General features: G+C 40.7%; 1 protein-coding gene across 3 annotated transcripts in view; it reads right to left on the reverse strand.

Annotated features, from left to right (window-relative positions):
* The window catches only part of SRPX (sushi repeat containing protein X-linked), a 116949-nt gene that overhangs the window by 6905 nt on the left and 88428 nt on the right, over positions 1-21616 (reverse strand). For 2 of the 3 annotated variants that reach the window (XM_069063479.1, XM_069063477.1), the window contains 5 exons: positions 19616-19737; positions 16625-16804; positions 12203-12336; positions 6437-6558; positions 4811-5418 (listed from right to left, as the gene is read on the reverse strand). In XM_069063479.1, the coding sequence (XP_068919580.1) occupies positions 5238-5418; positions 6437-6558; positions 12203-12336; positions 16625-16804; positions 19616-19737 (739 nt within the window). In that variant the 3' untranslated portion in view covers positions 4811-5237. Of the gene's footprint in view, positions 1-4810; positions 5419-6436; positions 6559-12202; positions 12337-16624; positions 16805-19615; positions 19738-21616 lie in introns of those variants that run through there. The other variant, XM_069063478.1, reaches the window with a different exon arrangement.

Here is a 21616-nt window from a genome sequence, read left to right on the forward strand (position 1 = left end):
CACTGTCCTTCACCAGTGGACAGCATTCACTCTGTCTGCAGGACAGTTTCCAGACCCCTGCAACAACAGCACTGTCCTTCACCAGTGGACAGTATTCACTCTCTGTCTGCAGAACAGTCTCAGGAGCTCTTAGCCAACAGCCAGGTTCCAGGGCCTCTTCAACAGGACTGTCTTTCACCAGTGGACAAATCTGGCAAGACAACATCAAAACAGACAGACAAAGTACCAGCAAAACAGCCATGTCTCCTCAGTCCTTGGCAGCTCCGGGGACAGGTCTCAAAAGTCCAGGGCGATTCAAAGTGGCCCCCAGCAATCCTCTCAAGTCTCTCTCTGCCTCCACGAGGTGCTGCTTCCAAAAAGTTCTTCTGCCTCTCTCTTGTCTCTCCAAAATCTACATCACCAGCTCTTCCCAGTTCAGGACTCTCTTTTCACATCAACAAGTCTATCCCACAGGGATTAACAAGCTCTGGGTTTTAACACAATCAATTTGAAAACCAAGCCAATACAGGGGGATCTTTATATTCCATTACTATCACATTTGTTCAATTTCTTTTTCTGCATTTGGCTTTTTTTAAATAATCTGGTTCCTCTTTTGTTAAATTGGATACTTTATATTTTTGCAGGTATTTATCCATTTCCTCTAAATCATCAGTTTTGTTAGCATATAATTGGACAAAATCATTTCAAATACTCTTCTATATTTCTTCTTCAATTGTTGTGTTTTCCTTTTTCATTTTTGTTACAGCTTTGTTTTCCTCTTTTAAAAATCATTTGGCCAACTTTTAATCTATTTTATTTGATTTTGCTCTAAAAAGCTCCTATTTTTATTTATTAATTCGGTGGTATTTTTGCCTCCACTTTTCTTAAGCTCTAATTTTAAGACTTTACACTAGGTGGCTTAGTTGGGGATTTTTTATTTGTTATTCAAGACTTTCTAGTTATATGCTCAGCTAATTTTTTATTCTTTCTCTTTTTTGTTGCTGAAGGCATTTAGAAATAAAAATTTTCCCCCAAAGAATATCTTTAGCTGTATCCCATAAATTTTAGAATATTAATTTGTCATTTTCTTTGATGAAATGTTTTTATTGTTTCTATATTTTGTTATTTGATCCATCAATTTTTTAGAATTGTGATATTTAATATCCAAATACTTTTAATTCTTTCTTTAAAAACTTTCTTGAATATCATTTTAATGCATAGTGATCAGTAAATCATATGTTCCAAAAATTTTGTTTTTCTGTATTTTTAAAGAGGTCTTTATGACCCCAAGACATGGTCTATTTTTGTAAAGGTTCCATGTTCCCCTGATTGGTATATAAATTCCTTTCTATTCCCATTCAGCAATTTCCAGAGATCTATCATCTCTACCTTCTATAAATTTCTAGTTAGTTCTTTAATTTATTGCTTAACTCTTGATTAGATTTGTCTAGGTCTGAAAGAAATACATTAAGTTTTATTATCTTTCTCCCTCAAATTCATTGAACTTTTCTTTTAAATATTTAGATGGTATTCTATTTAGTGCTTATATATTAAGGATGGGGCTGGAGAGTACCCCCAAAGGGGGCAGCCACCTCTCACCCTGAGCACAGCATATATTTGTGAGGCGCTGGTGTTATATCATTCACAGATGATCTGCTTCTTGGTTGGGGTTTCTTGTGTAGCAGAGCAGCTCTCTCACTGGTACCATGTTTCCCCGATAATAAGACACTGTCTTACTATTTTTTTGGAAAGAAAAACACCAGAGGGCTTATTTTCAGGGAAGGGCTTATGTTGTCCTGCCTCAGCTCTCCTCCGCGGCACTGCTCTCAATGGCGCCAGCAAGCAAATCACTGGGGAAGAACAGGATGACGCGCTCACTGCTGCAGCTCTGATTGGATACAGCTCGGAGCGCGGCGTGTGTTTCACCCGGGGGTGGGGGACGGTGCATACAGAGGGTACCGTAATGTAGCGTGTAGCGCAGGGGATCACCTTCACTACAGTAGCAATCTCAATAGGGCTTATTTTCGGGATAGGTCTTATTATCAGGGAAACACGGTAACTACTGAAAGTCAGCTCTTGAATTTGGGGCAGGGAGCAGTCAGTTAGGTGTCAGTAAATAGAGTGCAATGGATAGAGTGCTGGGCCTGAAGTCAGGAAGAATTGAATTCAAATCTCGCCTCAAACACTTACTATGTCACCCTGGGAAAATTTCTTAACCCTGTTTGCCTCAGTTTCCTTATCTGTAAAATGAGTTGGAGAAGGAAATGGAAAATCACTTTCTTTGCCAAGAAAACCCCAAATAGGGTCATGAAGAGTTAGACATAACTAACAACAATAATGACTTCGAATTATTAAGTATTGATTTCACTACTTATGGTGCCTTTAATCATAATGAAATTTCCCTGCTTATCTCTTTTCATCATATCTAATATATTATAGCTTTATATGAAATCGTGATTGCTGCCTCTGATTTGGGAGTTCATCCAAAGTATACCAGGTTTTGCTCTACCCCCTCATTTTAATTCTATGTGAATCTTTATGTTTTAAGTGTATTTCTTGAAAACAGCAGATTGTCAAATTTTGTCTTTTAATCCACTCTGCTAGCTTACATTTTATGAATGACTTCAACCCAGTCATATTCAGTTATAATTATTAAATAAAGATTACTTTCCACCCTATCCTCTTGCATTTTTCCTCTCTGTGCTGCCATCACCCCCAACTTTAACAATAAGAAGGTGGAAAAAAGGGGGAATTTGTTTTTTTTCATCTGATCTATAAATGACACAGACTGTTTCCTCTATCATAGGCCTTCTCTTCTATTTGCCCCACCCTTTATCCCAACTTCTTTATTTTCTTCCTTTCCCTTTAATCCTTCCCTTCATATTTTTACTTCCAACATTTGAGTTTGTTTTGCTTATGACTACCCCCTTACTATACCGTCTTCCTTCTTATATATCCCTCCCTTCCCCTCTCTTGTCCCTATGCAGACAAAACAAAGTACATTTGTAAGGTGCTAACTAGGTAGAGAAAGAGAGACAAAGGCAGAGATAGTGCAATGAATAGAGTACTGGCCCTAGATATGGGAAGACCTGAGTTCAAATCTGGCCTCAGACACTTACTAGCTGTATGACCGTGGGAGAGCCACTTAACTTCAATCTGCCTTAGTTTTCTCAACCATAAAATGCAGATAATAATGACACCTACCAGTTAGGATTGTTGTGAAGATCAAATGAGATAATATATATAAAGTACTTATCATAGTACCTGATTTAGGTGCTTAGTAGGTGTTTTAATAATGTTTGTTCCTTTTCTTCCTCTTCTTCTTGCCTATCTGGATGTTCTTTGGGTGAGAGAGAAAACACTGTAAAGCTCTTCATGGTCATTCTCCACCTGAAGTTAACAGGTGGCCTGTGAGTACAGATCTCTATTACTATGCTTCTTTGTCTTTATTATTTCCTGCTTTTAGGTAAAGATGTATTGTAGACATCTATGAAACTATAGACTTTGAAAGGTCAGAATGTCAAGCCACCAGAGGTCTGGAAACTGGAATTAATGCCATGTTTTAAAAGTAGCCAGTCCAAATGGTGCATAGAAAGGTCCCTATTGAGCTACTTGACCTAGCACATACTGAAGGCAGCCAAGAGGGAGCTACAGTAATCTCACCATCCTGTGATCTATTCCACCTTTACATCATTTGTCTTTTCCCCTGAGTATAACTCTCCTTTAAGGGCCACTCAAGGAATGATGAACCACTCTGGATCCTGGAACCACCAGGTCACCAGTCGTCCCAGTCATGCTGCCTACTTCCCTCCTATCTCATTTTCTGATCTGCTGGTTTCCTCCATACCAGTTGCTTTAATCCTATGCTTGTACTACCACCATCCTTCCCCCTTTCTACTTTATATGTTTTCTTATCCCACTAGGAGAAAAGCTCCTCAGAACTCTTGTTTTCTTGTTTTTGTATTCCAACTGCTTAGCACAGGGCCTGGCACATAGCAGGAACTTAATACATACTCATGTTATCTATCTATCTATCTATCTATCTATCTATCTATCTATCTAGTTATTCCAAAGGCCATGTACAATTTAGAAGTGAGCTTGTTAGAATGAATGACATGCAAGAAATGCTTTAAGTTTGAACTCTGTCTCTTCAGAGACTAAGATAGTATAGGAAAAAGTGTGCTCCCTGTTATTGAGGATAAATGTCTATACTTCTGGTCTTGCCATATGTTCAGAGAATCATCCCTTTTTAAAAGCAAATGAATGTGTTTGTTGGTTAAGTACAATTGAAGCATCCATTACTGTCAGTTGAAAGTGAGCAAAATACATTGGAATGGGGGCTCAGGCTAATAACATTAGAGAATGACACCCCACAGTCAGTCAATAGACACTTTTTGTTTGTTTTTTAGATGGGGGGAAGGCAAGGCAATTGGGGTTAAGTGATTTGCCCAAAGTCACACATCTAGTAAGAGTGTCAAGTGCCTGAGGCCAGATTTGAACTCAGATCCTCCTGACCAGGATCGGTGCTCTATTCAGTGCACCTAGCTGCCCCCTAATAAACATTTTTAAGCACTATGTGTCAGCCACTTTGCTAAGCACTGGGGACACAGAAGAAAGCAAACAACCATCTCTATCTTCAATGAGTTCAAACTCTAAGAATGCCTGAAGATACCTCTAAAACTCTAAAAGGGAGATGTAGCTTCTTTGCTCTGAAAGAGTGAGAGCAAGGCTGCCATTCTAATCTTCTCTCTCTTTCTCATGAAAGTCAGTTTTGATGTTTACATGATCAATGGTAAGTCTACACATGCAAAGTGAATTTCAAAATACTCGATTCTGAATTTGCCCCAAAATTTTTTATTAATAAAAGTTTTAATTAAAAAAAATACAATAAGAGAGTTCTATTATGCACTGAATGAAATGTCCCAGATCTATATGTTGCCATGGTCTATCAAATTCTGTACAAGGTCACTCACTTCAGTGAGATAGGGGTGGAAAGAGGATGTTATGAGGATAGAGGGTTAGAAATTCTAAATTCTGTTATTAGTATGAAATTTTCCAGAGATACCTAAAAGTTCAAAAATCCCTTAATGTTCATTTTCAGATGCAAAGAAGTTACATAATAAAATAAAATTTTAAAATTACAAAAGAAATCTGTACATCAGTGACATTAAAAAAAAAAAAAAGACATGCTTTGGGTATTATATAGGTAGGGAAATGGAATCCATTGACCAATCAGAAGTTTCCAGGTTTTGCCATCATCAGTTGCATGCCTGGCCCATTTCAGCTTGTATGACCATCTCTTCTTTTCTCAAGGGGAAAGTGTCAATCAGGTTGAAAAGGGACACTGGTGTCACTATAGACATGTAGCGTTCTTTGTCCATACCGTGCTTATCCACCAATAATATGCTGAAGGTGTTAAGAGGGATCCGCAGCAGCAATCTGAAACCAGACAAAACCACAGAATGTGGCTAGAGGTTCAATTACTGAGAACATTCTGGTGTAGTGTATACATACATGAGTCAGGGAAGTCCATCTTCCTGAATTCAAATTTGGCTTCAGACACTTGATAGATGTGTGACCTTGGGCAAGTCACTTCACCCTGTTTGCCTCCACTTCCTCATTTGTAACTTGAGCTGGAGAAGGATATGGCAAACCACTCCAATATCTTTGCAAGAAAACTCTAAATGGGTCATGAACAGTCAGACAAACAACTGAGCAATAACATACATACATGGATTGATTAGATAGATAACTGAAGCAATTTCACCAAAAAGACTAGTAAAAGACCCTTTAGAAATGAGAAGGATTTTTTTTTCTGATTCCTTTCACCAACACTGCCAAGTTTCTTTTGTTGTTGTTTGTCTTACATTTCAAAAAGAACAAAGAACATCATAAGGGTAACATCTTGACCTGCAGGTGAACTGGATTTAAGTGAGGCAGAGAGCTATACAAAGTCATCAGCCGCACTATCTCCTTTAGAATTGTCAAAGGCCAGTGGCAAGACAAAAGCCAAGATGCCTGGTGATGACCCAGAATGCACTGGGTGATCTTGGCTTTTCTAAATCAAGGTCATGAGGCTTAGGAAGGACCAGGACTGATTTCCCTTAAAACTTGGCAAGGAATGATTTGTCAATTTTTTACTGTTGTAACACTCAGACTATAGCAGGGTGAACTGAAAATAAAAGGGATTCACTAGTGTGAACAAGAAAGGGAATAAATTTTAGGGAATAGCAAAGGAAAGTGTATTTTTTTTTTTGCCTTTTGGAGGGCAATTGGGGTTAAGTAACTTGCCCAAGGTTACACGGCTAGTATTTTTGTGTGGGTGTTAAGTGTCTCAGGCTGGAACCGAACTCAGGTCCTCCCGACTCCAGGGCTGGCACTTTACTCACTGCGCCACCTAGTCGCCAAAGGAAAGTGCATTTACCTGGAAAGAAAAAAAAAGGTGATTTTCTCTTACCTGAGCTGTAAGGTGAGTGCTGGAGGCATGATCCTCATTCCTATTCTTCCTATCAGGGTTGGATATGTGCCAACTAGTTCAATAACCGTGATGTGCCTTAGGTCCAGACCACACTGTGATTGCTGAAAAGGCCAACATGAGAAAGAGGAATATTTTTAGGAAAAAAGGTCTTTGGTGTCAGGAGAAAAATGGACAAAGAAAAAGGTGTGACTGGAGGAAAAGAACTTTGCCCAGTAGAGGCAACCAACCAATTATTACCTGTTAACTGGCCAGACTTCTAGGTGCTAAGGGTACAAAGACAAAAATCAAACAGTCCCTGCCTTCAAGGAGTTTACATTTTTACAAGGAGATGTATTTATGGTGAAAGCACTCATCCCTGATGCCTCAGGGACATCAGGAGGGAAAGAGCTGGAAAGGCTTCACAATGCATGTGGTGTTTGGGCTGAATATTTAAAGGAATTAAAGAATTCTAAGAGAGAAGAAAGAACTGTATTTATTATACTACAGGGCAGCCAGTGCCAAGGCACAGAGTCAGGAGGAGTGTCTGTTCTGTAAGGAATAGCAAAAGGCTGGATCATAGAGTATCTGAAGAAGAATGAGAGTAACAAGACTGGAAACAGGCAGGGACCTGATTGTGAAGGATGGTTTTAAATGACAAATACAGAAGTTTATGTTTGATCGTAGAAAGTAACCTAGGCCCAGATCTCTGGTTTATATAATCCCTAAACACCTTCCCATGACCCATGGTGAAAAGTACTATCCACCTCCAAGAAGAGACTGATGAACTCAGAGTACAGATCAAAGCATACTTTTTCGTACTTTATTTTTCTTGGATTTTTGTGCTTTCTTTTGCAACATGGCTAATATAGAAATACATTTTCCATGACTTCACATGTATATTCTATATCAGATTGCTTGACTGAGAAAGAGATTTTAGAACTCAAAATTTTAAAAAATGAATGTTCAAAAAATTTTACAATGTAATTGGGAAATATTTAATGAAATAAAATACATTAAATAGTTTCCTATGAATCAAAAAATCAAAGCTATAAAGCAGCAAGGGACCTTCAATGCTATCTAATCCAACCCCCCTCATTTTCCATATTAGATATATAGGAGGCCCAAAGGAATTAAATGGGCCCAAAATAACACTGGTGGTGACAGAGACAAAACACAAACCTGTGTCTTCTGCCTCCTAAAGCAGTGCTTTTTTTCCACTGGGATTCAATGAAAATTTTACTTTTAAGGTTATTTTTAAAACTGAAAAAAAAATGGTAGCCTTTGTGTCTGTGTCTAGAATTGATGAGAACTCCATGGAGCCAAACTTCCTTTAAAAAAAAAAAACCAAGAGGTGGCTAGGTGGCACAGTGAGTAGAGCACTGGCCCTGGAGGCAGGAGGACCTGAGTTCAAATCAGGCCTCAGACACAACACAAAAAACTAGCTGTGTGACCTTGAGCTAGTCACTTAACCCCAATTGCCCTACCTTCCCCCCTCCAAAAGGCAAAAACAAACAAACAAAAAAACCCTAAGGCTGCCCTAGAGAACTTTTAAATTTGACTTGCAAAGAAAGAAGTAAAAAATGTTTCCAAGTTAAAAAAAAAAAAGTTCCAATCATATGAATTGGTCCTGGGAAAAAGACAGAGCAACATAGGTCCAGACAGATTTTGCCAAGTGATTTGATAAGCACCTTTCCTGGCAATGGAAAAGAAAAGTCACTGAGGCAGCTAAAATAGATTTTTGAAAAGGAAAATAGGAACAGCTAGGTGGCGAAGTGAATAGAGCACCGGCCCTGGAGTCAGGAGGACCTGAGCTAAAATCTGGCCTCTTACTGGAGGTGTAACCTTGGGCAAGTAACTTAATTGCCCTGCCTTCCCCCCTCCAAAAAAGCAAAACAAACAAACAAAAACTAAGAGGAAAATTCAAAATGTCTTCAAGTAAATGCCATTTTATTTTCAGACCACATATATTTCCATAGCCCCTCCTCTGGGCAGCAAGGTCTATGGGCTGCTTTTGAGACAGTCTCAGCTTACAGCAGGCCTGCCTAGAATTTCTGCATAGTGGACTCCATTGGGATAAGAGCTCAGTCTCTAAAGAAGTGACACATTAAGCTGTTCACAATGGAGAATGCAAAATGTTTTCATTAAGACATCTAGCAATTCCAATGGTAAGAAATGGTAAGCCTCACTAGAAATAGTAATAGAGAAAGAAGAGATCAGATCCTGGGATGCTGACAGTTGCAAATCTCTTTGGGACACAACACTTCTGGGAGTTGGTGGGATGGGGAGGGAGGGGGTGGTAATAAGGAAAGAGCTGCATTGGCAGTGTGAGGGATAATTTGCAGTGAAGTTTCCCCATTCTGAAAAATCAAATCTAGAGTAGCTTTAGCATCCACTGGGCCTAAGTTTAGAAGTCACCTGACCTTATAGGACTCTGGGACTTAGAGCAATGGAGACCCTCCCCAGTGCCACCTCAGCACAAGATATGCCAAATAAGGATAAAACTGCCTTCCTGGCCTTGCATTGGACACCCACATGTTTCTGTGTCCTTTGTCTCCAAGATACATTCCCCACTTAGGTTGTGGGCTGGCCTCCCTACTAAAGAGAGTGAAGGCCAATTGAGGGGTTGGGTTTCTGCATTAGAAAGTTATATAACAGGGTGGCTAGGTGGCACAGTGAATAGAGCACCAGCCCTGGAGTCAGGAAGACCTGAGTTCAAATCTGCCTCAGACATTTAACACAAAAACTAGCCGTGTGACCTTGGGCAAGTCATTTAACCCTAGTTGCCTTCTAAAAAGCAAAAAAAAAAAAAGCCCAAACCATAGGCTTGCTTCTGCCTCTTACTCTCTCCCTGGCAGACACCATTTGAACAAGGGGGGAGGGGAGGAGTCCTTTCTCTTGAGAAAGAATAAAGACCTTTTCTGATCTCAGATTCAGACTCTGAACTCTTTCATCCCACACAGCAGGAATGATGGAAATGTGACAAAGGATGTAAGAGTATTGGGGACCAAACATCCTCTTTCACACATCTGCCTGGGACTGGACCTGATTAATATAGGGCTCCACGGAGGGTCCCAGAACTAAATGGAGTAAGGGGAGAGGATCTCTGAGTAGTATGTCATGTTCATACAGTCACAGAATCCAGATTTGGAATGGATGAGTTTCTGTTTGGTTTAATCAAATAGGTAGCAGACAGTTTGTGCTTAAATTTTTAATTGTTTTTGCTCTATAAAATAGTATTGTTAGGTTGGCTTAAATGTATACATTCACAGTTGATGGGGGTACACTCTCTCCACACCCTCTGTGAAGACTCCTCAGAATGAGAATGGAGAGAAACTATCTGGAAACCAGAGACAGACTTTTGTAAGACTGGACAGACCTGAGTCCTGGGTTTCCTAAGAAATTGCACAACCTAGGACCCTTCCCCTGCTCTCAATCAGCAGCAAGCCCTTTCAGGAGTCTTTTGACCTCCACCCTGAAATCCTTTGGCAAGTGGCACACTTATTTATTAGATTATTCAGAGATTATTCAACACACATTTTTTAATGAAGAAACTAAAGACCTAAGGGTTGAAGTGACCTGCACAAGTTAGTGGAAGAACCAACACTCCTGACCCCTACTCGGTGCTTAGCCCATCACCGCATGCTACCCCCTCTCCAGGGTTATATGACCAGAACACCAGCGTCAGTCCAGGTGTCAAAGAAAAGCAGGAGCTCAAGGCAACATCAATTAACCCTATTGGTCTAATAGCCACTAGATCTACTCTGGAGCCTCCTGTTTTTCAGTTCTCCAATGAATCTGGTTTCTAGGAAAGAACCAAAATGAATTTTATAGGTGAGGAACAGCTCTTTGGAGGTTTGCATTTGGTTTCTGCATCAAGGATGAATAAAAAAATGCCATTCAAATCATACCAACACTGAGAGGAAGAGTGCCCCCCAATTACACCTAGAGATCAAATGGACAAATGAAATGGACATGACAGCCAAGCCAATTATAATTTTATAGGAGGGTTTATTAACCAGTTTATAACCCAGTAGGGAAGACAGCATTGAGTCTCCTGAAAGATGCATTTATATAGAACTAGGTATTAAGGAGTGCCATTTCTAGTAAAGTCTTGGGTACCTAACAAGAACAGACTTGTATCTGGGCTATGTTTCTAGCAACACATGTGAAAAGTTCCCTCTCTATTATGGACTATTAGGTGGTTTCCAGGGACCCTGGTATGGGCCCCTTCTGGCAGGTTTAGGGGGCTTTGGTGTATAATTTCTGCCGAACACTTCAGAGATGCATTGGGATGCTCTGCCAGTTGGTCTTATTCAGAACAATACACACCGATTGTAACCCTTTGTCAATAACAAAGGCAAATTCTGGCTTCTGCCTTCTATCACATTGGCTATCCTCACTATATACATCACCAGCTCCAAGTGCGTGCCACAAGTTCTTCTATTTTCAAACTATTCAGGATGTGTTATCTCTCAGATCCTAACGAAGTCAAGGTCCCCACATTTCATAGGGATGCATGATTCATCAAAGAAAACAAAGGCATCCACAAAGTCTACTTTGTAATCTATTTATGCCTATGTCAACAGTTGCACTAAAGCTATTAATTCCTTGTAGGCAGGGAATATATCACACTTATCTTTTAATCTCCTCACCACTAAAATCCTATTCTGATGCCTCTGTGGCATGAAGTTAACATTGGAGGCTTCTGAAAGTTAAGCCAGCAGAACACAAGATATAGAAGCTTTAGGGATGGGCCAATGATGGACTGTGTGCTTGTCATCTGAGAACCAGGTCACATTCAGAAAAGCTCATCACTAGGCTGGGCGCGCCAGCTGAATACTTTTTTCTTTGGTCACAGCAACTTTTGTATTATAGAAACATTCTGATCTTTGTTGGTACAAAGAGTACCCACACTCAAGAAATCACAGATATTCAAAGTTCTAAAGTATTTTTTTTTCATCCCCTAGCACAGTTATTTGCTAAGGGGCACTTAATAAATGGAGAAATTGAAGGAAAGAAGGAAGGAGGGAGGGAAGGAAGAAAGGAAAGAGGAAAGGAAGGAAGAAGGGAAGGAGGGAGGGGAAGAAAGAAAGGACGGAAGGGAGGAAGGAAGGAAGGGAGGAAGGAAGGAAGGAAGGAAGGAAGGAAGGAAGGAAGGAAGGAAGGAAGGAAGGAAGGAAGGGAGGGAGGGAGGGAGGGAGGAAGAAGACATTCCCATTACAGGTACAGAGGAAGGAAGAAAGGAGAGAGGGAAGGAAGGAAGAAGTCTCTGAATTGACTTCATTCTTTGGCACCCACTTTAGCATTAAGTCATTTTAATTCAACAAATATACATTAAATACCCAGGGAGATACTATGCCAGGAAATGGATGAGACAAAAAGTTTTGAGAAGATAGTTGCTGCTCACATGATGCTTACTGTCTAGTAGGGGAATCAACACAAACACAGAGAATGATAATATTAAATATATTTCAAATCCAACAAGTATTTATTAAGTTTATTAAGCACCTACTATGTTCCCAGCTTGGGGACTGAGGACACAATAACAAGAACAGTCCTGCCCTCAAGGTGCTTGCATTTTATGGAGGGGGAAGGGATATATATAACAAGTGCAGAGGAGAATTGCGATTTCAGAGAACAAAGTGCTCTGTAATACTGGAGGAAAAACAGGTTATTTCTGGCTTGTTTTAGGGGAAGAGGTGGAGGGAGATTTCAGGGAAGGCTTTCCCCTGTCCACCTCTTTCTTTCAGCCTAGTTGGGTCTTACCTGAAGCATCGAAAGTTGTGCCCTGTAGAGCAAGTTACGGGCAGTTGGGGTAGACACAATAAGGAGCCTTCTTTTCTCATAAAACTGATCCAGGAGGGCAGCAGCAGTCCTGACACCCACATTGATCTTCATAGCTGCAGTGGGAAAAGGTTGGTCAGTGCTTGGGTCAGAGATCCTCTGTTTCTGCTCAGAGCACTCCATAATTCCAGGAAATCAATATATATATATGAAGAGTCTCCTATGTGTCAGCACCCTGTTAAAACTAGGGATAAGCTCCCTGTGCTGTAGGAGCTTTTCATGGATTGACAATCTAAAGAGGGTATGAAAGGGTAAGTCATTGGGGGGGGTAGGGGGAGAAGTGGGTTAATTGAGGATGAAAGAGCAGGAAATTGAGGGGAAAGTTCAGCTTGACAAGGAACATCACTCAGAAGGCTTCCTTTGTATTAAAGTTGAAGGGAGTCATCTATTCCAAGATGATGAAACTGAGACCCAGATTGGTTAAGTCTGCATGCCTAAGGATTCAAAGATTGTGACAGAGGCAGGATTCAAACCAATGTCCCTAGACTCCAAATCCTTCATCACACCAAACTGCCTCTGGGTAAAATATACTTAGTAAGAGAATAAACGCATAGAAGAACAACTGACTTTTATACAATATTTTAAGAATAACAAGTAACTTGGACAAGTAACTCTCCCCTATTTATTCTTTCATATTTCAAGTTCAGTACATTGCAAACAAACTGGTTGTTATTGTTGTTGATGATGCTAAATAAAAGTATTAGGATAAAAACTCATCTTGTGTAGACTTACAGAATACATTCTCTGCACAACTCTAGTAGCAGACAGGATGATAGGGAGGATATGTGCCACTTCCTGTTCCTATATGACTGATTTCTCCTGCCAGGGGTCTATATTTTGAAAGATTTTTGTTCTACCTAGCTTAGAAATAATGAATATTTGGTATGATTTCATGTATTTAAAATGTTAAAATGTTGTTCTGAAGTTTTTATGGATCAATATTATTTACAGATTATTGGTGATACTGGTTTGGCTGGTAATAATGCTCCAGTTTCAATGCATTTTAATGGTTAGGTTCACAAGGATATTTTTATTTCTGTATTTGCATTATGGGGATCTGTCAGTCCACAAAAGAGTTTCCGATGTATAATTCTAGCTACCAGGTTATATGTTAATAGGTATTCTGCCCCCTGAAAACCCCAAAAAAAATCTTCTAAATTAATAGGTATTCAGTAGGTGCTAAATTTTTGCTGCCTGTGGTGATGTGTTGCAGGATTTCCACCATTGCCTTACATAATATGCAATGATCACTCAGTATGAGCTCTTTAAAGATAACCTTCCTAAAGTTTCTAATTGTGATGGCCTGGTCCCAAATTGTCATTATAAATGCCTCTATTTCTACCAAAAAATCTGAATGATTCAGTTATTTGTTCAACACTTTTTTTAATCAAAATATTGTTGGTTGAAGTCATGTGGATGGTAACCTCAAAGTCAATTTTTGTTCTAGGGCTGATGTTATGATGTTACTCTTAATTCAGGCATGGAGTGATGTTTTACCCAGTTACTGCTCAAAATTCTGAATTTAAGGAAATAAAAGTACCTGATCATGGTTTTTGTAAATTATGTCTATTTAATCAAAGCTTGAACCTACTAAATTAATGTAAAGTGTAGAGATCTTCCCAAGGGAAAAGCTCAACATCATATTTAATAGACTGAATCCATTCATCCCAGAGATTATTACCATAACCAATATTATAATGGGTTCAAATATGATAGCTAGAAAAATGTGCATGACAGATACCCAAGTCTCCTTCACTTTCAAACAAGTGTATTAACATTTACCCTACATTTATACAAATCAAAGGTCTCCCTGGTGGTCAAAAGAGGAACATGAATCCTTTCACAAATGGCAAGTTATCTGGAGATCAAAAATAAGGAAAGAACATTCAGAGAGAGAGAGAGAGTGTGTGTGTGTGTGTGTGTGTGTGTGTGTATGTGTAAGTGTTAGAGCAGGACAAAAAAAGGGGCAGACATACAGAGGAGAGACAGAGACAGACAGACAGAAGCAAACATAGAGACAAAATCTGCCACAATCCCAGCACTGCACTCATTGCAGTAACCTGCTGGTTGGTCTTTCCCCTCTCCAGTTCATTCTCCATTCAGTTGTCAAAATCATCTTCCTATAGCACTGATCTAAGCATATCACAGGCCCACCCCTTTTCTTCCTTTTCCCAAATAGCCTCCTTAATTTGGTGTCCAAAGCCCTTCCTAACCTGACTTTCCCTTCATCTTTCTAGTCTTCTTGCATTTTAAATCCCTTCACATACTCTGTAATCCAGTGACATCAGCTTCCTTGTTATTCCTCAACCAAAGCTCTCCATCTCCCAACTCCTGGCATTTCCTCTAGCACTCCTGGCGTGCTCTCTTATCATCTCTGCTTCCTGGATTCTCTTCCTTCAAGTGCCAAATAAAATCCGACCTCCTGCAGGAGGCCTTTCACTATTCCTCTTAATTCTAGTACCTTCCCTTTATTGATTATTTCCAAATTATCTCATATACAGCTTGTGTGTACATAGTTGTTGCACATAGTTGGTCATGTTGACTCCTTCATTAGACTGTGAACCCCTTGAGGACAGGAACTGTTTTTGCTTCTCTTTTTATACTCAGCACTTAGCATAGTACCTGACATATAGGAAGTGCTTAATATTTATTGAATGACTGACCCATCAGCAGTCTAACTGGAAACTGAAATGCTGTGGATCATCTTGTACCTGACAGAGGGGCCAAATTAGCACACGGGAAGTAAATCTTCTATCAGAGATCATAAGGTCACAGGATCATTGATTTAGTGCCAGCAGGGGTCTTAGAGGTATTCTAGGTCAACCCTTATTTCACAGACAAAGAAGCTAAGGACCAGAGAAGCGAAATGGCCTCATGGTCTTCCTATCCTAAGTGCATCAACTCCTATCTGTGTCAGGATGCTGAGTTACCGAAAAAGAAGGCAACTCTCTAATTCACCTTCTCTAATCTCTTCCACTAACTTTCTGTGTGACTTTGGACTAATTACTTCCCTTTATCTGGGCCTCAGCTCCATCATCTATGAAATAGGAAGTTGGACTCAGTGATCACTAAGGTCTTTGAAAGCTCAAACATTCTATTTAAATAAAGCACAGAGAAATAAAGTGGGATCCTCAGAGTTCCCTGCTGTATTACGCACAAAATCTATTTTATAAGATTTTGAAAGGAAAGAGGGAGGAAAAAGTATCACAAATATGGAAATCAACAATTTCTAATATGGGAGAGAAGGAAAAAGAAATTGAGTGTATTGGACAGGGGAGAAGTGGGGAAGAAGGAAGGAAGGAAGGGAGGGAGGGAAGAAGGAAGGAAGGAAGGCAAGAAGGAAGGCAAGTAGGCAGGAAGGCAGGCAGGAAGGAAGGCAGGAAGGAAGGAAGGCAGGAAGGAAGGAAGGCAGGTAGAAAGAAAAGAAGGAAGGAAGGAAGGCAGGAAGAAAGGAAGGAAGGAAGGAAGGAAGGAAGGAAGGAAGGAAGGAAGGAAGGAAGGAAGGAAGGAAGGAAAGGAGGAAGGGAGGAAGGCAGACAAAAAGCCAAGTACTGTTCTAAGTACTTTACAAACATCTCATCTGATCCCTGCAACAAAGCTGTGAGGTAGGTACTTTTGTTATTTCCATTTTACAGTTGAAGAAAATGAGGCAAAAAGAGGTTCGATGACTTGCCCATAGTCATATGCCTAGTAAGTGCCTGAGGCCAAATTTGAATTCATATCTTCCTGACCTCAGGCCCAGAACAGGAAAGGGGAGAAAAGCGGTGAAAGGTTTCTTCTGTTGCCTTGATGATAATAATACTTTATCATTATTTGTGCTTTAAGGTTTACAAAGGCTTTTATCCATTCTCTCATCTGAGCCATGCTTGCTAGTAAGGTAAATAGTATAGATACTACCAATCCAATTTTGTAGATGAGGAAACTGAAGAGCCCTTGCCAAAGTAAATGAATTATCCAATATTCCTCAGTAATTATTTAGCAGAGCTGGGAGCAGAAGTCTTGCCTTCTATTTCCTAACCCACGGCTCTTTCACTCCACCACCCTATAGAAAAAGGATACTGGGAGCAATGAAGATGAACGTTCCCTGATTCAAAATTCTGTGAAGCGCCAATCCTCCTTCTCAGGCACAGAGGAAAGAAGAAGGAGATAAGGGCTAAGACGAAGGAACAAAGCAAGAAGGAGAGCCCCACTCTGAGGAGGCTCAGATGAAGTAGAATGACATTCAAAGCCTCCAAAATAGAACGGAAGCCCCATTACACTTCCCTGTATTCCATCCCTTTAATCCTGAACACATGACATCACCGGGCTCCCTAACAACAGTCTAGGAACCAGCTCTGCACTTACCTTTGCAAGTGGGATCTGTGCCTGACCAGGCCAAGTTGGACTGACACACTCTGGCTGGGCTGCCTTGTAGCTCATAGCCTCCAATGCAGGAAAACTCACAGGTCGCTCCGTAATTATTGCCATCACTGGAGCATTTGATGTAGCCATTCTCTGGAGCATGAAGCTTATTGCAACGCTGGACTGCAAAGAGAGGGCATTCAGAAAAATAAAGCCTTCTCCAAAACAATAGCTAGAGCCACAAGTAGGCATTCTGGTGCCTGTGGCAACCTCCAAGAAAAGGGAAGGTAGAAGGGTGAGAAAATCCAACGTCCTATGGCTAGAAAACTCTCTTCTCTCTGCATTGCTTGAGTTGAGAGTAACAGGCTACCTCAGTGTAAACTCCTTTCCTGTGCTCCCTAGGCCTACCTTCAGCCCTTCCATTCTCCCTTTCTTTCCACTGTAAGCTTTAGAAAATGCATTCTATTGTTCACAAATTTCCTACTGTCAGACCTCTCCTTGCCTTCTTCTTTACTCATGGAAACATGGCTCCTCTTAGAAAATACTGCAGCCTTAACTACCTCTCCTAGAATGGATGCACTTTCTCTCATTTCTCTCAAAGCACTGGTCCCGGAAGAGGAGGAGGAGGCTTCCTCTTTGCTCCTTAACACCATCTCCAGAACATCCCTCATATTGCCATATTCATATTCTCTCAGGAACCAAGGTTCACTTCATTTGTCTTAAAATTAGCCCTACCCATATCCTGGTTGCTTTTATCCACAAATACCCAGCTCTTTCTCCCTCTTTTCTCAAGTGTTTTCTGTCTGGTTCATAGCATTTCTCTCTTTCCAAACCCCTGACCTCTTGCCTGCATGCTTCAGTAAACATGTAAATGTACCCTTCAGTGCAGGGCACTCAAGGGTAGATTTATGTACATTAATGTAGTTTTTAGCTTTTATAGCTTAAAAGGTTTTGGGGAACATCCTGTGCTCTAGACTCTCCTGTTATGCCTGACCACTTCTTGGATCGATTGTCCCTAAGCTTATCCTCCTTCAAGGGCACTACAACTGTTCTTACCACTTATTCCTGACCTGTCTGGGTGCTGCTCTGTTCCTGTCCAGACTGAATATGGTGAAAAGAAGTCTTTCCATTTCCCTTGAGAAGCCTAACATCAAGTCCTATCATACTTCTCCCATCCCTAGATGATCTCTCCCCCATCCCCCAACTTCTAGTTATAAGAAGACTTTCTTCTACGGGTGGAGGTGAGTAAAAGCCTTAGGGAAGCAAGGCCTAGGTCCCAATGAGGCACTATGAGGGGGGACCCTGGGCAATTTAAGAGAAAGGGAGAACCAAGAAAAGGGGAGAGAGGTAAAAAAGGATGCTGGGGGAGGGGAGAAAATGGAAAAAGGACACTTTACCTACCACATAGTTTTTTTAGATCTAACCCTTCAAACAGGAGCGAATGATGGTGATAGCAGTTAATGTTTACATTACCGGAGATTGAGGGGGGGTAGGGTGGAGAGCCACCAAAAGTTACGGAATTTAAGAATTGTGGTTCTGCTGTCTACTACTTGTGTTCCCTTGGGCAAGTCAGATCATTTCTTTGAACCACAGTCTTTCTGTCAAATGAGCGGGTGGAACTAGTTATCTCTGCTAACTTGCTCCAGATTCTACTGAATATGAGACTGTATGTCCGAAGCCTTCTCTATCTTATTTAATCTGCACAGCCTTCCCGCAAGGTAGGTGCCACAAGTCTTTTTATTTCTATTTTACATTATAAGGAAATAGTTTCAGGAAGATTAAATGATTCACCCAAAGTCACACAGCTTGTAAAGAGTAGACTTGGATCTTTGCTACTCCATGTTTTATGATCAACCATCCCACTGCACAATACTGCCCCACCCTGGCCATGGGCATGTCAGGGCTGTAGCTTTGGGGGCCGGTCCTTCCAGACCATCTATACTAGCTGGTTGAGTTCCCTTCATGGACTCAGGCTCTGGGGCAAGGCTGCCCCTAGAATTCCTGGCAACAGTCTTTGATTGGCAATGCTTAGTAAGTAAAGGTTAACCCAATGTCCCACCAGAGACATCCCTAATCATTTCAGTTCTCTCTGGACACAGTCAGCCTCCTTTTACTATTGTCTAGCTGTGGCTGAGCATGGCAGACAAGCTTCTGACCTGGTTCTGTCCTTAACCTTAACTCATTCATATGCCTATATGAAAGCAGAAGAATCCTTTTGCCAGCTTCTCCAGAGAAATGGTAAATGCTAGCATGTGTTCCTCATAATAGCAGCTCTATTCATAAAATGCCTCATCATTCACCCAGCAGCTTCCTCACCCAGAGAAATAAAGGGATTAGCCCAAAATAACACAGTTTATAAATGGCAGAGCTAAAGTTCCTGATGTTTCCAATGCAAAGTCCAGTCCTGCTTTCTACTTGCTACTGCAAGATAGCATTATATAATTTTAAAATTTGCAAAGCCCTTTACAAATATTCTCATTTGATAATCACAATAACTCTGAGAGGCAGGTGCTATTATTATCCCCACTTTTACTGGTTAGGAAACTGAGGCAGAGAAAGGGCACATGACTTATACAGTTACATAACTATTAATTTTTATTATTAAATTTTATTTTTAATTTATGGAATAAAACAAGCATTTCCATAATACAGTACAACACAAAAGATCATTTAACAAGAAACTGCTATTACATAATTATTGTCTGAGGTGGGATTTGAACTCAGATCTTCCTAACTCCAAGTTCAGTGTTCTAGCCACTCTACCACCTAGCTGCCTTACTACTACTGTCTGGTACCTCTTGCAGTCCAGCACTTGTGTGCCAAGATCCCAGCTGCCTGACCTGCCCTAGCTCCTGGGCTTCTGCACTGAATCAAAGTGAGACAACCACAAAGACAACTCGGCCTGCCCCTGTCCCCACTCCAGAGAGATTGAATAGTTCTTGGAAATAGAAAGGAAAAGAGGAAGAAACAAAAAGCATTCACTGTCATTCTTACCTCTGACTTTAACATGGAATTTACAAGTTCCCTTGTTTTCAGCTCTGTCATAAACAGTATATTGGATCTTATGGTGTCCTTCTGGGAAATCTGACCCTGGAGGCAGGCCTTTCAAAATAACACTGAAAGAGAGGAGGGGACATCCCCGAAGGGATTATTTTCAAAAGTTTATCAATCGCTTACTGCTTTCAGACCACTGTGCTAGGAGCTGGAGGAGCTGAAGCTACATCATTGTTCTTAGTGGGTTTACTACCAACCTGGGAAGGCATATTGGGTACTCAAAATCACAGAACAGTACAAGCAAAATGCCAAATAAGAGAAACAGTTAGTAAAGACATGGGACAGGAGATGAGAGAGAACTTTGGGTTGAAACTGTCAGGGGAGTGAATCTTCATAGAAGTGGTAGGACCTAAAAGATTGAATTGAAAGAACTGAAGGAAGTAACCAAAGACATTCTAGATAGAAACATCAGGAGCAAAAACATGAACGTAGGATTGTCCATTTTGTGTTCAGAGATGGAAATAAGTTTTGCTGGAATAGAAACTTCTTACAGGAAAAGGAGACAAAGATAACTGTGAAAGGTAGGGCAGTGCTGGAACATGGATGGTCCTGAATGCTGGTTTCATTTACATTGTTACAGAATCAAGTCCAGAAAAGCTTCATAGGATAGGATTTTATTTTTCAACTTTCATAAGGAAAGTGTTGGGTTTTGGGTTTTTTTTTTTTTTTTGTTTTTTGGAGGCCAAATGGGGTTAAGTAACTTGCCCAAGGTCACACGGCTAGTTTTTTGGGGTGTGTGTGGTAAGTGTCTGAAGCCAGATCCGAACTCAGGTCCTTCTGACTGCAGGGCCTGTGCTCCCCTAGCCACCCCTAGGAAAGTGTTTTTCTACGACTACCTAAATATATTATCAATAATTGTATTTCACCAAGGGAGGTGGAGTGGGAAGGATGGAGAGAAGGATAATTCTGGAGCATTGGGGTATAGACTACTTTCTGTAAGGCAGATGTAGGGTTGGAGGGACTCTGCAGAAGGAGGCTTTAGGCAGCCAGAGGCATGAGAGTATTTGTTGCTTCACAAAGCACAGAACGGGGAGAACCAGGAATTAGGACGGAGCCACTGAAAGTTGGGAAGGTATCAAAGACAAATGCTTCTTACATCAAAATTTTATGAGACCAGTGCTCTGTGACAAAACCTTCTTATCCATAATTTCCATTATCTTTCCAAATACACAAAGGAACTAACTTTTTGGAGTTTCTGTCAGTGGTACCATATGGCAAGAAACCACTGAAAGACTAGAAGTAGTCTAGGAATGTTAATTCTACTTTGCATGTTACAAGAGCCAGGGAGGCCTGAGAAGTTAATATAATGGTTTAAATCTTTTTTAACTCAAAATTTAAAATGTGTGTTAAATATGCAGAGGATTTAGCTCAATGTTTCACACATGTAAATCAAGAGTCAAAAAAAGACCACACTGTATAAGAATCTTTGGAAACTATTATTGAAGAATTCTACCTATCAGCTTTGAGAGCTTGCTTCAGAGCCTTCTAGGTGGCTATCAGTGGTACCCAAGTTCCTCTCTTGGTCTGAAGACAATTCTCTCCCCTGTTCACAGGGAAGATCTGTGGCCCAGCAGATGAACCATGTGGTTGAAGGATCAGGTAACTTGGCACTGCCCTCCCCTCCCCCCCAGTCTGTGACCTGTATCTCTAGGCTCATGTTTTTCATAGGACCCTTGTTCTTTACTCAGAGCTGTTAGGACATTGATAAGACAAGAGTTTCAGAGCAAGAAAAGCAGAAAAAGCTTTAAATAAACAGGCTGTAAGATTGTTTGAGCCTGAAATTTAACACAACCCACCCTGAAGCACATCCCCCATTAATCATCCTTTCCAGGATAAGCTGCCAACTCATAACTGTAAGGACCTTCCTTCCTTCCTTCCTTCCTTCCTTCCTTCCTTCCTTCCTTCCTTCCTTCCTTCCTTCCTCCCTCCCTCCCTCTTCCC

This window comes from Petaurus breviceps, unplaced genomic scaffold, assembly GCF_028583685.1.
Source record: "Petaurus breviceps papuanus isolate PSGF00001 unplaced genomic scaffold, PetGlider_PUasm1.0 90574, whole genome shotgun sequence".
Lineage (NCBI taxonomy): Eukaryota > Metazoa > Chordata > Mammalia > Diprotodontia > Petauridae > Petaurus > Petaurus breviceps.